The 16,229-nt window shown below is 41.7% G+C and overlaps 2 protein-coding genes across 2 annotated transcripts; both read left to right on the top strand.

Annotated features, from left to right (window-relative positions):
* Positions 1–5,609: 5,609 nt before the first annotated feature.
* Positions 5,610–10,162, top strand: riok2 (RIO kinase 2 (yeast)). The gene is made up of 10 exons (XM_076729793.1): positions 5,610–5,793; positions 6,369–6,507; positions 6,597–6,713; positions 7,280–7,455; positions 7,583–7,671; positions 7,783–7,974; positions 8,068–8,160; positions 8,362–8,784; positions 9,048–9,147; positions 9,677–10,162. Exons 1-10 carry the CDS (start codon positions 5,728–5,730, stop codon positions 9,836–9,838), a joined length of 1,557 nt encoding a protein of 518 aa, XP_076585908.1. The 5' UTR covers positions 5,610–5,727; the 3' UTR covers positions 9,839–10,162.
* Positions 10,163–11,214: 1,052 nt separating this feature from the next.
* On the top strand, positions 11,215–16,117 carry LOC143321126 (protein limb expression 1-like). The gene is made up of 6 exons (XM_076731270.1): positions 11,215–11,500; positions 12,106–12,311; positions 13,106–13,246; positions 13,372–13,467; positions 14,578–14,655; positions 14,775–16,117. Exons 1-6 carry the CDS (start codon positions 11,419–11,421, stop codon positions 15,231–15,233), a joined length of 1,062 nt encoding a protein of 353 aa, XP_076587385.1. The 5' UTR covers positions 11,215–11,418; the 3' UTR covers positions 15,234–16,117.
* Positions 16,118–16,229: the final 112 nt, after the last annotated feature.

Here is a 16,229-nt window from a genome sequence, read left to right as displayed (position 1 = left end):
TATACTAAACTGAAGCTGTCTTTATATCTGCTATAGGAATAGCTAACAGTGCACACGTATGCTCATTTTAGTGGCAAAAATGAAGAGTTACACGTCCTGCATACAGTTTGTGCCAAATACTTGTTGTAAAATTTAGCTGTAAAATTCACTGTATTTATGATGTGTCCATGCCTGATTGTATGGTGGTGGTGACCAGGGCTTTTTCCACACCCACACGCCAACAAACATAAAGCTAAATCTTCAAAAAGAGAGCACTATTTGGCTAATTGAGGCATAGTCTTTTGTGTGTGTACCTGTCCCTCTAGCTGTTTCGGCTGGGCTTGGACAGGTTGTGCTTTCGCTCCTCAGATTTCTCCTCAGAACCCTCGCTGACTCGCTCCTTGTACCAGCACCTGAGAGCAGATTATTGTTTTGGAGACTTGCAGCAGAACAGGCAGCGTAAGGAGATCTCCTCTCCTGTGCTCTAATCTAATCAAATTTGATGTTTCCAAACACACAGCAGCTGGCTAAAGGCACAGCGATGATACCCTAGGAACAAAGCCCACGCTTGTTGTTGGAGACTTACCTAAGCTTCTCCAATTCCTGCCTCAATTTAGCATTCTCTCCCTGAAGCTTAACGCTGGAAAACAACAAGAAAGCAATTTAACAGCCTGACACGGTGAGTGTGTGCTTAGGTGTTTATGTGTATTACCCTCAAAATTGTCTGTTTGTGGAGCAGACATCCTCTGTGGGCTGAGGGGGGCGGGTTTCCCATGGTATCCACATTCACGCTGCAACAACACAGTGAAGGAAACTCAAACACGGGAGACGTTGTTGACACAAACAACCCGTTAAAAATATCTTGGCCCTCGAAGATATTACTCCATCTTTTGACAAACATGCACTACATGTCCAAATATGTACACAAGTAAACAACAGCTTGACTATCACCTTGTCGTTTGCTCTTTGGAGGTTAGTTGAGTTTTCCCTATTGCCTAATTTTTGTGACCATCCTGTAAAATTCATTTTAGAAAGATGTTACATGTTTGTAAAATAGTTGCATAGATGTTGGGGTCGACAGTATAGAATTGGGTGGTGGCAGATTTGCTACCACTTTCCATCTTTCATGCATTATTAACACATCATACTGTATGTTTCTGTCTCCATGTGAATGAAATAAAAGGGGGAAGGGCTGAGAGCTTTGATACACTATGTGTACATCAAATAAAGAGATCACTTCACTTCAGTCAGTGCTGCAAAGGTCTTTTCATCACGTTGACCTATCCAGCTCTCACTTTCATCTTAAACTAACGAGGGGCTCATTAATTTCTAATCAAAGGATCCCGATTTACTACAAGTCCAGCGAGGATATTCAGCCCTCCATACACAGAAAGTGGACGGGGTCATCGCACTTTAAACAATGCATGAGCGCTCACATAAACACACAAGGTGAAGGTGAATCTGTCTCTGAACATTTTGGTCACGTTTTAATCAGATGTATGAAATTCTACGCAGACGAGACTGAAGAGAAAAAGAGAGATGAGGGAGGAAAAGATGGACTGGAAAGAGAGCTGCTTTGTGTTGAAGCATGGCAAAAAGGTCCCTCACACACACATCTGGAAAGAAGACACTATCTCACTGTGTGTTAGTGAGTGTGCGTATGTGTGTGAGCGTATGTGCACGCACATACAGGAATGGCCGTTCCGCCACGTTCCAGTTAATTCCACACACAGGCGGGTCCACACTCTCCCTCTATACTCCCGGCCTAGCTGGACTAACACACCATAAGTCACTCTGGTCTGTGCTTGTGTGCAACTGTCCAGACTCAGTGAAACAGACGACTGCGCCTGTCTGTCATAGGCTGTTTAACAAGAAATTCTGCCTCAAGACTCTCAATCTGCAGCTGCTGGAGCAAACCACATGTTTTATCAGTAAGAAATGCATTCAGCCCATCAGCCGAATCAATTACATCTCCACAGATTTCTACCCAGTCTCTAAAACATTAAAACATCATATAAAAGTAGTCTGCTATTGTGGCAGCAGAATATCAAAAGAATTCCTGTGAGGAATCGAGTTACAGAAAGATATAACAATCTAATCAAAATCAGAGCTGGTCTGGTAATATTAGTATCCAATTAAAGCAGACTGTTATCATGCGTTTCCATTTGCCTTCAGCATGGAATGATGAAAATTAAAATGAGGTGAACAAGAAAATATGTGTATGGTTAAAACACACAGAATTTTCATGACAAGCAGCTTATTAAAAATCAAAATAACTCTGATAGTATCTGCAGAAGAATAAAGCAGCATACAGTAAACTCATTGTTCCCATACTATACTTTTACAAGCCTGACAGGACGTGGTGGTCAGCTGGATGGATAAAAGATGTCATGTGGCTTCATTTTTCAGATGAATAACTTCTATGTTTTTTCTTTAACTATGTGGGGCTGAGAAGCACAGTGAAAGAACAAGTCCAGGGGTTCAGTTGATGCTGTACGGCCAACGATGTTACTGCTCAACCCGAGCCTGTTAGAAACACTTCATCTGCCCAATATCACAAAGACACTTCGCTTCAAACAAAAGACCAGGTGCACATATAAGAGAGCAGTTATTCAGTTTCAATACTTGACTTAAAGCAGAGACAACAAAGACCTATATGAGACAAAAGACAGCGTTTCAGCAGCTACAGTAATCCATCTGTGTCACAGTGCCATCTAGCTTTTAAAGTAAGAATTGCAAAGACATTTTCTGGAGTTAACTAATGTAACAAACGCGTCTGTTTTAGTTTTAAAAATTAACAACAATGCTTTTACATAGTGTTATACAAAAGACATACTGCATCTATGTTTGAGAGTAAAGAGCAGGATCATTTTGTGGAGTGGAAATCTGTATAATCTAATAGATTCTACTGCAATAACCCTGTAATATATTCTGTCTTATTAAGGCTATTAATTATTTTTTGCATATTCTCTATGAGAAACATGCCACTTCAATTCCATGGTCAATTTGGGGGATAATTTGAAGTCGAGCTTCTGATGACGGTGTTGTATTTAGACATGTCGCTGTTATTTTGTTCCACACGTGTGTGTAAAGAGGGGTACGGATGTGTGTTTTAATACACCACACACACATGCTGGGGCATTAACGCATGCAGCACACTGTAGTGAAGCGAGTTAACAGACAGGAGCACTGAGTGATCGTGGACACAGAAAATAGCCATGACGCAGTGCGGAGAGTGTGAATAAGTGTTTGAAACAAACATTCATGGGACCTGCAGAGCACTTACAGACCCAGAGTGACTCACACAGAGCTCATGTTCTCACTCTTGCTCTCTGCACACTTGTCCATTTGTCTTTGGTAATAAACTTAGGATGTTTTGGAGTAAGTTAATTACTAATAAAGGAGGCAATTCAATTTGAGGCTCTACAGTAATATCATGTAAAGGTCAGTAAAACACCTCTGCTTTATTTGTGCACATGTGCGTTTAGTTACACACACACACACACACACACACACACACACACACACACACACACACACACACACAAACACAGCATGCCTAGCCTTTCTTTGGATGCAGGCACTTGCTGAACCGCAGAATGTTAAATAAACCAATGGAGGAATTCCACTGAGTCAACACAGCCTGTGGAAGTGGAGAGCTCACTTTATTCGTGTGCGGTGTGCATGTGTGTGTGTGTGTGTGTGTGCGCGCATGTGTGTGTGTGTCTGCTGGGAGCAGAACAGAGTGGTGTCTGTCACAGGCCAGTCCTGAGTAAACACACACACATACACACACCCTCTCAACCTACCTGCCCGTGGAATGCACAGAATCCAGCTGCTATGGCAACAGAAACCTGCCAGTAAATCTCTGTTTAACACCTCTCTCACACACACACACACACACACACACACACACACACACACACACACACCTGACCTCCAGATTTCACTAGGATGATGCAGTGTTTCCTGTAGCATCACTTTAGATATATTTCTTCCATTTTATGATACAGTATGGAATACTTTATTGCCCCTGAAGGGAGCTGGTTTTGGACTCACAGCGCCACTATCTGCCATGATTAACAACAAAACAACACAAAAGTCAATAGATCAACCAACCAACAAATAAATAATACCCACACATTCACAATAAATAACAATAAAGGACAAGTTCAAACATCCACACAGCATCCCCAGATATTTTTACTGTATAAGCACCTCAGCTCAGTTACATCCATAGGCCTTTTTCACAGCGCCAGGACCGTGAAACTCAAGCAAGGACCTGAAATTAAGCCATCATTCATTGTTTATTTACACCTCTGCTTCTCCTGCTTTGTTGTATGTCGTCTGTGAAAAGGGCCTATTCAGCAGTAACAATAAAGAAATGCTGCACAACCCTTGAAGGCAACAACGAATACTTATCATTTATCATTCACAGTAACGCTTGTTTAATTATTCAGTGTAAGGAGGGCACACTAGTTTTAAACACTCTGCATCTAACTATGATGGCTACCAAGAACTGAGCAGAGCAGAATCGATCAGCTGCTGCTGATTCTTATAATTCCACAGTTAACCAAAATGCTTTTTTTTTCACCCACATTTTTTGTATTTAGTGACTGATGCAATCCAAGAAATGTTGCTGGTTAAAAGACCCTGCCCTCCCACACAGGTGTTTTCAGTTAGTTTGTCTGATAAGGCCTCTGCTCTGGTTGAATTTGTCTGAAACCATGCAGGGAATTACAGAATATCACCAAAATCTATGCACTGACTTAAAAGGTGTACATTTTCCCACCCTAACAGGCGCAACATGAGGAGGATGAGACAGATGTCAATCAAGCGCACACATCTACCTGTGTAGCTGTAAAATGAGTAGGGGCTTTAATATTTGACTGTGGCTGTGCCGTGACAAAATTAAGTATACTCACAAATCAGCATGCTAACTAAAAACATGTACTTTTTGTGAGGGCTATCGAGGAACATTATTGTCCCTTAAGACGCACAAATGAAATGGAGGAGCTACAACAAACAGATGCAAAAATGATTAATAAATTGCTGCTGTTGAAAGCAGTGTTATTAGTATTAGTGTAAATATCTCCACAGGGGAATACCAAAGACACCTTTTTTGGCATCTGTCAGTGCCCATGTTGTGTTGCATTGTGGTCCTGTTAGTAGGTTACAGGATTGAAATTTGATTTATTTTGTATAGCACAGACAGTAGGCTATGCTAATAGTTTATAGAGTGAAACTGGGACACAGTATAATAGTAATAAGACACACGAGAGAATAAGACCTCCACAACAGGTGTGTCATAGCAGGTAAAGCACAAGTGGAACTAACTTTAATGTAAGCTCCAAGCGCCGGAGCCCATCGTGATGAGTTACAGCTGTGTATGTTCAGTTGAAATGTCTATGAAAAGGTCAATTATATAGAAAACTCTCAATTTTATCACTTTACCACTGAGTGGTATGAATGAATGCAAATGCCACGTCTTTTTATTACTCAATTTCATTACAGACTGCTACGCTCAAACTTTGCTAACATGGCTCGCATAAAATCTTGTGCGCTGTTGTCCAGGAAACGGCGCTGGTACCACGTATTGGTACCTCAACGTGACTTCAAACGGAAGTGATGTTTCCTCCGGTTCATCGAATTTCCGCCTTGCACGTGTGTTTATAAGAATGTGGACAGCTGAGCTTTAGAAGTAATAGTAGTAATATTCTACACACACGAGCTGTTTGTGGTTGAAACATGGGGAAGCTGAATGTCGTAGTGTTACGATATTTATCTCGAGATGACTTCCGTGTCCTCACAGCGGTGAGTTAACGGGTAGCTAACGTTAGCCTGTGGTAGGCTAACGTTAGCTTTAGTCGCTCTGTCAATATAGCAAATAATCCAACGTTAGCTAACGTTACAGCACGTAACGCTGCATCAACTTATTGTCTTAGCAGCTCATTAACAGTTGCTTGGTGATACAGCACCGTTGCAGCATCGTTTCTAAAGCGATTTCAGTGCAAGTAGTCTTCATGCTTTTCCAAGTTTTAAGTCAAAAGTAAGATGAAGCGGTACGAGTGTTCAGTAGTCTGTGCTAGACAAATCAAGTAGATATCTTCCAAAGTAACAGTTCTCAGTGCGAGATCCTGTTTTGTGTTTCACCAGACACCGTTTTCACGTTGAGCTGCATTGTAACACAATGAGGGAACAGAAACATCTGAAAATAATATCATATTACTATAAAATCCCACACTGTAGTTTCATGAAGCAGTACTCACTTTATGTCAAGTCATCTTTTAGCTTTCTTAGCAATTGCAAACCCTTTGCTGTAAGCAGGATTGCATCTCAGCACTCTAATGATCAGCTGATGTTTCTTCTGTGAACTTCGCTACACACAGGTTGAAATGGGGATGAAGAACCATGAGATCGTCCCAGTGAGTCTCCTCTCCTCCATCGCTAGCCTCAAACACGGCGGCTGCAACAAGATCCTCAGAGAGCTTGTCAAACACAAACTTGTGGTCTATGAACGCACCAAGAGTAAGAAAACTCACAGGAATGCATGTAGACCTTAGTCCTGGTGGTACATGTAGGTTGTAATCTTAATGTGTCGTGTATGTTGGTTTCAGCTGTGCAGGGCTACAGGTTGAACTATGGAGGATATGACTACTTGGCTCTGAAGACCATGTGTTCCAGGGAAGTGATCATTTCAGTTGGCAACCAGATGGGTGTTGGTAAAGAGTCAGGTAAAAATAAAAAATCACTTACGTACATTGCATACATGCTCTGCCTGCGTATGCTCCTATAGCCACTTCTCATTTGGCCTGCATGATTGAGCTGAAATCATTGGCATGACATGTACAATATATAACATAATATGGTTCACACAAGCACAGTCAAGTGTTGAATATTCAAACTTAGATTCATCCCAGAAAGACACAACAATTTGTAAATAGTAGGCCTACCTCTTTAAATTGTCATGAAATCATCATTTCAGTATTATTAGTAATTGTCTGTTAGAGCAAACCTATTTCAATGATGTATAATCAGCCCTGTTGTTAATGAATATTCCCATCATTCAAATCCCTGTGAAAATCAGGATGGAAGTTGTTTTTCTTACCCATAACCATAAAGAAAATCTATTTATCTGAAGTATTTGAAAAGACAGTAGTTAAACTCAGCTGCACCCAAGTGTGTAATGATTCCCTAGATCCTAATATAAATGACATCTGTTCTCTGTCAGGTTTTGCCAAGCTCACAAAGAGTCATGTGCTCATGTTCATAGAAATACTTCTTTGTTTCCCTCCTATAGATATATATATTGTGGCGAGTCCAAACGGGGAGCAGTATGCTCTGAAGCTTCACAGATTGGGCCGCACGTCCTTCAGGAACCTGAAGAACAAGAGAGATTACCACAAACACAGGAAGAACATGTCCTGGCTGTACCTCTCTCGTCTTTCTGCCATGAAGGAGTTTGCCTACATGAAGGTAATGGAACAAATCACAGAGAGTATGTTATGTGGAATAGAAAGAAAATCTCACCAGCAATTCATAATATACGCATTAGGAATCTGTTTGTGTGGTGCATCTTTTGAGTGGTCTTCTCATGTTTCAGGCATTGTATGATCGGGGTTTTCCCGTTCCCAAACCTGTGGATTATAACAGACATGCTGTTGTGATGGAGCTCATCAATGGATATCCTCTGTATGTAAACAAGCTCATCTCTGTCTTGCTTTATATATTACACTAGTTACATTACAGTCTTCCTGCTCTTTGTTTTTTACATACTTTGTGTGTGTTGTCTCTCTGTTTCAGGTGTCAGGTACATGAGCTGCAGGATCCATCAGCCCTGTACAGTGAGTTCATGGAGCTCATAGTCAAACTGGCCAATCACGGCTTGATTCATGGAGACTTCAACGAGTTCAACCTTATGTTGGACGACCAGGACCACATAACTATGATTGACTTCCCTCAGATGGTGTCCACTTCACATCCCAATGCTGAATGGTTGGTGTCTCATTTTTATATCTGAAAATAAATAAACAACTAAAATTAATTTTAAAATAACTAAGTGTTTGCTTTTCCAAATCTTGTTTATAGGTATTTTGACAGAGATGTCAAATGTATCAGAGATTTCTTTGCAAAACGGTTCAATTACGAGAGCGAGCTTTTCCCAACCTTCAAAGACATCAGGTAACTGCTCATTTATGTTTTCTCCTGAAATTCAATGAAAATTGTGTTGTGAAATTCAGTAGCTTGATTTTATGTACTTGTGTCCCAGTATTTAGGAAATCTACATTTTTAATTGTTAATTCTCTTCCTTGTCTACATTTATTTAAAAATAAGGTGAAAAGGAATTCTTACATGATCTTCTGTCACTGTTTGTTCCTGCAGGCGCTCTTATTCTTTAGATGTTGAAATCTCAGCTAGCGGCTTCACTAAAGATCTGCAGAGAGATGATGCATTGCTACACCCAGCTGGACCTGGAGAAGAGGAAGATGATGAAGAGGAGGGCGATGACGAAGAGGAATCAGACAGCGAAGTAGAAAAACAAGAACAGAGCATGGACATGGAGGAATATAAGCATGCGATGCTGGAACTGGAAGGTCTGAAAGTCAGTGACACAAATGTGGATGAACAAGATGGGGACAACGAGAGGGAAAAAGCAGAAGAAGAAAAAGAGACTGAGAGAGCAGCTATGGCTAGAAGTGATGAAGAGACAGAGAAGGAGTTAGAGGAAGAGTTGAATGAGGCAGAGGATGAGTGTCCAGAGCTGGCAGACCTTTCTACCTCCAATAAAGAGTTCAAACCTTTCAGGTAAACACAATGGAAAGTTAACACAATCATTACATTTGATGAGATGATGCTAAATTTGAAGACTCAACCTGCTGCCGTCGTATCAACACAATATATAATTTCAGCTGTTAATAGGAATGTCTGGTAACTTTAAAATGACTTAAGACGTTTGACTGAAATGTAGCATGATTAGTGTCAGATGAAGCAGAGTTGTTAAATACGTGAAACAGTGAACGTCTGTGCCATAATAGCATTTGATGTTTTCTATGTGTTTTCTCCTGCAGAGACTCAGACAGTCTTCTACACATGGCAGAACACAGGAGGACGAGAACAGACAGTGAGGCCACAATGGGCAGCATCGGGAGCTGCTCTACCATCCCACCAGTAAGTGAAACACAGACACCGCAGCTGTCTGCACTCTATTATACAAAACACATTGAGGTGATCACTTTCAAAAGACATTGTGCAGATCTGCTGTGTAAAACAGATACAACAGCATGTGATAATTAGCTAATCCTTTTTGACGCTCAGCTGAAAACAGTACAGAGAAAAACAGTACAACATATTTAATGTTTTACCCCATCAACTCCATCAATTTTTGTAAATATATGCTTATTCTGAATTTATTCATATTTCAAGTGATTGCTTTCTGTTTTTATTTATGTTCTACACAATGTCCCAACTGTTGGAATCAGGGCTGCAGCAAGCGGAGTACAGTTTTGAGCAAAATCTGGAAAAACCTTTAGGTGGCGCTGCAGAGTTTTAACATGGTGTTCAGTTTGTCAACGAATGTGGTGTTTGACTTGTAGCAGACACAACATGTCTGTGTGCTGCTGTGTGTACCTTGCAGAGACAGACAGTGTGTAGATTTGTCTGTAGTAACCTGCTGTCGTTGTTTTTGTGTGTCCTACAGGAGGTAGTCCGTCAGAAGGTGCGGAGGCAGCTCACCAAACAGCAGAAGGCAGCACAGAGGAGACGTCTACAGAAGGGAGAGGCCAACTTGGTGACCAAGTCCAGGAGAGAGAACCAAAATAACATCAAGTCTAGTCTGGAGACTGCCTCCTTCTGGGGATAAATGGGACTGCAGCGGCAGATGGATGAGATTCATGTTAACATGCCTTTTGTTTGGTTAACATGCCTGCTGCACGCGTCCTCTGCTCCTTTGTCTGGAGAGGTGAAAACACATGATAGCTGATGGAAAACCTCAGCAAGAGAGTATCTGTGCACCAACTCGTCACTTCTGTAGTGTCATGGAGAACACACGAGAGAAGAATGACAAAACTTCTCATTTCTATTTGAACTGCAGTCAACCAATATATTCAACATAAAGTCTAATGTAAATATCGATTGCTTGTTATAGTGAAGCTATATAATTGATAATTAAACCTTCTAAACATCACTCATGAGGTGTGTTTTTCTTTGTTTATTCAAAAGAATTGTTGAACAAATAAATAAAAATGCCTTTTCTGTCTGTCTGAATATGTGCTGAGTATGTTTGCTAGTCAAGTTAATAAATACTCTCATATCAACCTCCACAATGGCTACAGAAAAACAGAAACCCATGAAGTAACTCTTGTTTATTATTGGGCTCTCGAGGTCATTCTTGGTCTGAGTTTACTGCTGGCACACTTACGTGGATGTGGATTCAAAATTCAAGCAGAATGCAAGTTCATGAAGAGCTTCTCTTTATGCTAAACCACCGGGTTCAAAGGTCTCAAACTATTATGTAAATTTGAATAGGTCGCTACCTCCACCCTCCCAGCAACCAATCACAAAAGAAGAGACTGACACAAGCATGTGGGACCATACATGCTCCAGAACACACCAATACATTCAGCATGAGGTGCAGGAAATAGACACGCATACCCCGTCTCTCTGTTACACAGACGTGGCTGAATACAGACTGAGGCGCGACATGTAAAAGATGAGGGAGTGAAGGACTTGGGAGCTAAGAGACCACTTCTTTCTCAGACTTTTGGTTCATTTATGTGTAAGAGGCTTTCAGAGAGCGGGTGAATTCAGACTTGAACAATGGCCATTCATATCGAAGAGGGTGAATGGAGCTCAGACCCTGGGCTCCGTGGCCTCAAATTAGTGTGTGAAGTCAAAAGTATCCCACCCCCACACATTTTAGGCACTATATGTTGCACTCGCCAAATGAGTACAAGTATCATACTTTTGACAGAACAATTAATATTTCTCCTGTTCCTTCATGATGATGGTGCTTTGTTCTGTCTGTGGTCCAACTTGCCAACTCGGTGCAGGTCTTTAACTGTCTGACTCTTTTCAGGGATTAGCCAGCTGCAAAGCCCGAGGGGAGGGGCTCGGCATTCCAGCCCTGCACCTCTGTGTGTGTGCATGTGTAGAAAGAGTGAGGGGCCCTCTGAGCTAATTGGCAGCGAGAGTGACAAAGGTGGTCGGCTTCAAAAGAGAAACCCTGGTGAGATGTTCACACAGGAGAGAAGGAGGAGGAGGGGAGAAAGGGAGTTTAAGAGTGGCTTTCACATTTTGAGTTTATTCCTTATGTTCCCATCCTGAGCTGCAATGACGGTGGCAGTTGCTCATTTCTAGGGTCATGTGTGCTGTTTTGATGGACCATTTTGATGAGAAAAGTGGACTGAATTTGTTTGAGGCAGCTGTGGAAGTAAACGCCGGATGAGGATGAGCAAAGTGAAAGTGGAGGAGAGCATCATGTCATACCTGTCACAGAGTGAGACTGACACCAGCCCCAAAGACTGTGAGTAACTGAGGAACGTGATGCTGGTTTCAACAGGAGATACACACATCTTTGTTTCAGATGTCAGGATCAAACTGTTACAACTTACCACTGTGTTTACCACTGACCTGCACATAAAACAGGCAAGCAATTCATTGTTTTTATATACCTGGCTTATTTCCTGTGAAGTATGCCTCCAACAAGTGTCAGCGAAGTTGTCCGTGCTGCCACAGATTGCACTGCAGTGAATTGTTTGGCACACAGTGAAGGACACAGGAAACATTTACAACTATTTAAGGATCTGAAAAAGCTCAAAAGGCTACAGAATGCTGACTTGTGTAAGTTATGGGCAGGTCCTTACAGCTCCTGATTCCACTCAAATAAACACTGTCTGGGAATGCTGATTTACAGATGTCTGGCTTGTATATTTCGGTTGGCATTTGTACATATTTTACAGGTTTTCTCAGAGTCAGACTAAACCGAACCTTTCAGTTCTGATGATAATGCAGAAGAAAAGTTTGAAAAATATGTTACATACTAAAAAGTACTGATGAAATGCTTTCTGTTGTGTTCATGTACTGCATGCTTTCAATACTGCCACTCATGTGCCCATTTTATGTGTGCAGTGAATGTAGTGGCCATGCTCCACAACTTCTGGGAGCAGAGGCAGGCGAGTCAATCAAATGGCTCCTCCAGTGAATCAGATGGTTCTGCCGGAGACACAGCCATCCAGACAGAGAGCTTGCTGCTGTACGAGTCTGCACCATCCCCTGGGCCCCCATATGTCTGCTATGTCACCCTGCCTGGAGGAAGCTGCTTTGGCAACTATAAGGTGTGTCTATCATCATCAGTGCTGTCTGAGAGGATTTCTGCACTTGGTAGTTAATCTAACATGTCAGCACAGTGTAAACTCACACCAGTTATCCATCGTGTGAAGTTGGAAATATCACCATCGTGTTTTGAGTGCACTGGAAACTGTAGCATCAGTTGTACATGTAATAAAAGCACATCATCAGCTTACAGTTTGTTATTTGATATAAATATCTAGCACATACGCACAGTAATAATACTTTTACTTTTGCAGTTGCTTCTCTTCATTTTGCTGCAGCAGCTAAACAGATTTCAACTAAATTATTAAGCAGAACAGCCCCCAGAATCAAGTTTTTGTGCTTTCACATTTAGAGGTAGGTGTTAACAAGTAAACTCTAAAAGCCATTCAGTGAGGCTAAACACTCAGTCACACACACTTTTAAGGTTGTTTTAAAGTCATGTTGTTCTCTTTAAATCTTACAATGCCTCTCAAAGGGCTCATTGTGACCCAAACAGCAGCCCCCAGCTCAGAGAAGGCATGTGATTGGTTATCTGTGAATGCCTCTAATGTCCTAATCTCATTGGTGATTCTAGTTCTGATCCCATGATTAGCTTTATTGAAGTGTAAAATCATCGAAACGGAACTAAGAGTAAGCGCCCATTTACAGACAGAACTCAAGTCAGTCAGCTCGAGGCTCGCACATAACAGCACGCCCTGAAATTTGTGTTTGTGACAAAGTTTTACATCCTTTCCCGCTCTTTGGCACTCTTTGTTGATGTTTTAACCCTTCGCTTTAATCGTCACGCCATCCTCAGGTGTGTGACACTCAGGCAGAGGCTCGGAGGGATGCAGCTCGCGTGGCTCTGATGAACTCACTTGTGAACGAGCTGCCGTGTCGACGCATCAACCCTCAGTTCATCACTCAGAGCCTGCAGCAGGCAGCCACAGACAGTGCTGTGAGTGTGAGCCAGTGCAAACACACAGTATTACACCTTGTTACAAGGCAGACTGTGGAAATAACACAGAAGCAGAGAGTTTAGTCCCAGCATGAATGTTGACCTGCACCCTTGTCTCTCTAAAGGTCTCAGTAGAAGACGCATGTGATTCAAGCACCAGTATAGGAACCTACAGGTTGCTACTCCAGTCCTACATAGGAAGGACCATGCTGGAGTTTCAGGTAAAACAATAAGTCAAAGCGTATTTGGACAATGCTGTTTTTCTTCTAACTGTGCTCATAACTCATGTGGGGCCTTGTGGTAATTGTGTGAACGATCTAGTCACATCAAAGGATTTAGGCTTTTGAAGTGCTACTTTGCACTCTTAAATAGTGTATTTATAATTGGACCCCATATTAAGGCATGATCATTTTACATAATTAGCAATTATTAAACCAAACATAACAAGAATCACACCCAGTGGGTGGTATTTCCACCCCTCATTGTTATCATTACACCCCAAGTCTGCTTTTGCCTACTAATTCCCACTCCATCTCATTCTCAGTTTGGCACAGGTAGGGAGTCGTGGTATGAAACACCTAATATTTTTACCTTTGTATAAATAAGCATATGTCTGCAGACAGAAGGCTGTTAGCAGGAGGAAATGGGTTCATTATCATTCCTGCTAAATCATGGCTCATAGAGATGAAGCACTTCCAAGTACTACACACACCTCCTTACGTGCACACATGTACAGGCCCTGACATACATTCACACACATAGAGCCAAATCTCTGCACACACAGCATCGACCATATGGTATGCAGCTGTCAGTGCTTCATAAAATTTATACATTCAGTCAATGCAGGAGGTGTTGGATAATTTGGTAGTCAGCCAGAATCATAAACAAGTGGCGTAGAGAAGATGCACAGTTGGAAACGGAGTAAACAGGCCAGCAGGTACAACATGGACTTCAACCCCAGACAAGTTACGTGTCATATTTTCCATCTGTGTCTCATTAGGTCAATTTCAGTTCAATCTATAGAGTCTCTGTGTTTAACACTAATGTCACTAGCTCTTAACACATGGCAGCTGTTCAGCCAGATGGGGGATTTATAAATCAGGGTGAAACTTACCTGGTGCATAAAGATTTACAATATCTTTTCAAACCAATCATCCACAGTTTAGGTGTGGGTTCAAGAAATAAACATATAATATGTTATCTCTGTCAGATCTACGTACACAGAGCTGCATGTTTGGGTTTGTTATTCAGGCCATTACTTACGGGGTTGTGTAAGACTTTCTCTCTCTCTCATTGTGAGCCACTTTCTCCCTTTCTCCATCCCTCTGTAGGAGATGATGACGATTTTTCAGTTGTTGCACTGGAACGGGACACTGAAGGCTCTGAGGGAACGGCAGTGCTCTCGACAGGTACAGGCCATGCTGAGGACGTACTGTATCTCACAGGTGTTTTCAGCCAACTTTAATAAAGCATCAGTATCTCTGCTGCTACATAACGGCGATAGCTTATTTTCTTTCCTCCCCCTCAGAGTGTGATTGCCTATTACTCTAAGCGAGGACTTGATGAGTACATGCGCAGCAGTTTGGCTCTGGACTGGCTCGGACGGGAGCAGAGGACACCGGGGCGACTCGGGGAGGAGCTGCAGGTGGCACAGAGGGAGGTGGTGTTGGCCCGGCGTCGAGGCATAGAGCTGCGCTTCTACAAGGAAAAGACAGAGATCCTCAGCTTGGCTCTGAGTCAAGCATACATTCACCACACACCTGAGGCCTTCAGCCAGGCGCAGAGTCACACATACAAGCAAGAACAACTTCCTTTACACAACTTATACTGCCAGGACACAGAAGCCCAGATAACCCCACCCTGCAGTCCTTCACCAAGCGTCCGTAAAAACACAAAGCAAACAGTCTGTCAAACCTCTGGCAAACACACAGCTGCCAACAGCCCCTGCTCACAGCAGACATTTGTGCCTGTAAATAACGTTGAATAGGCAGAAGCTGAAGAAAACTCTGCTCTTTGAAATTTGACATCTTTAGGGAGAGAAGAACATACCAAGCATGCTCATGATCTTCAGGATTTCTGTAAACAAAAGTTCTGTAATCATTAGAGTTGCAAACATTGTGTTGATTTGTCTGTGAATAATGCTCTAACATAATTAACACTGTTTAAAGACCACAGAACTAACACCTAAAGATGTGTGTAGTGCATTTGCAAATTTAACCACAAGAAGTACAACATTCAAAGTTAAATCAATGAGCAGGAAATGTAGTTGAATTGTAGCAGTGACTATCTATTTTTTTATGAAAAGCACTTGACTTTACTTTAGCTTTTATGTATGTTCAATTATGTCATCTTTTTGAGAGATATATTATGACACGCAGCGTTACCTGTAACTTAAAATACAGGAATTTGATTGATTTAAAATGGTTTAAATGATTTTGCCTACAAACTGCTTCACGTACCAACAACTAAGTACTCCTCCATGCCTCGCTCTTCCATGTCCTTCTCTGTCTAGCATGTCAGTTTCCTTAATGTAAATTACTCACCAGGGCAATTGAGGAAACCAATTGAATGTGTGACATGTTGGATGAAGTGTTGGCTAGAAACAAAGACCCTGTTAGGAGTGTGACACATATTTGTTTGAGAATGTTGAGCGCAGCTGGATATAAAGGACATAAGCTTATGGTAGAGGATGTCTGGTCAGGTCAACTGCAGCTGTAATTACACTTACTATGTTCTTCATGATAAAATGCATCCAGGCCAAGACAATATGATTGTCTTTGGTTTGGATGGTCAGTGGGTGTGAATGCATTTCAAAGGGAAAATGTTTAAAATCATTGTAATATACATTTGTCAATAAATACTCCAGACCAGCCTGTGCATTCATATGAACACTGCACACACTTCACAACTGTGATTCCAAAAAAGTTGGGATGCAGTGTAAAACATAAATAACACAGAATGTGATACCTTGCTTTCTACTCAA

This window comes from Chaetodon auriga, chromosome 5, assembly GCF_051107435.1.
Source record: "Chaetodon auriga isolate fChaAug3 chromosome 5, fChaAug3.hap1, whole genome shotgun sequence".
In the NCBI taxonomy this organism is placed as follows: domain Eukaryota; kingdom Metazoa; phylum Chordata; class Actinopteri; order Chaetodontiformes; family Chaetodontidae; genus Chaetodon; species Chaetodon auriga.
This window is presented reverse-complemented; position numbering and strand designations above follow the sequence as displayed.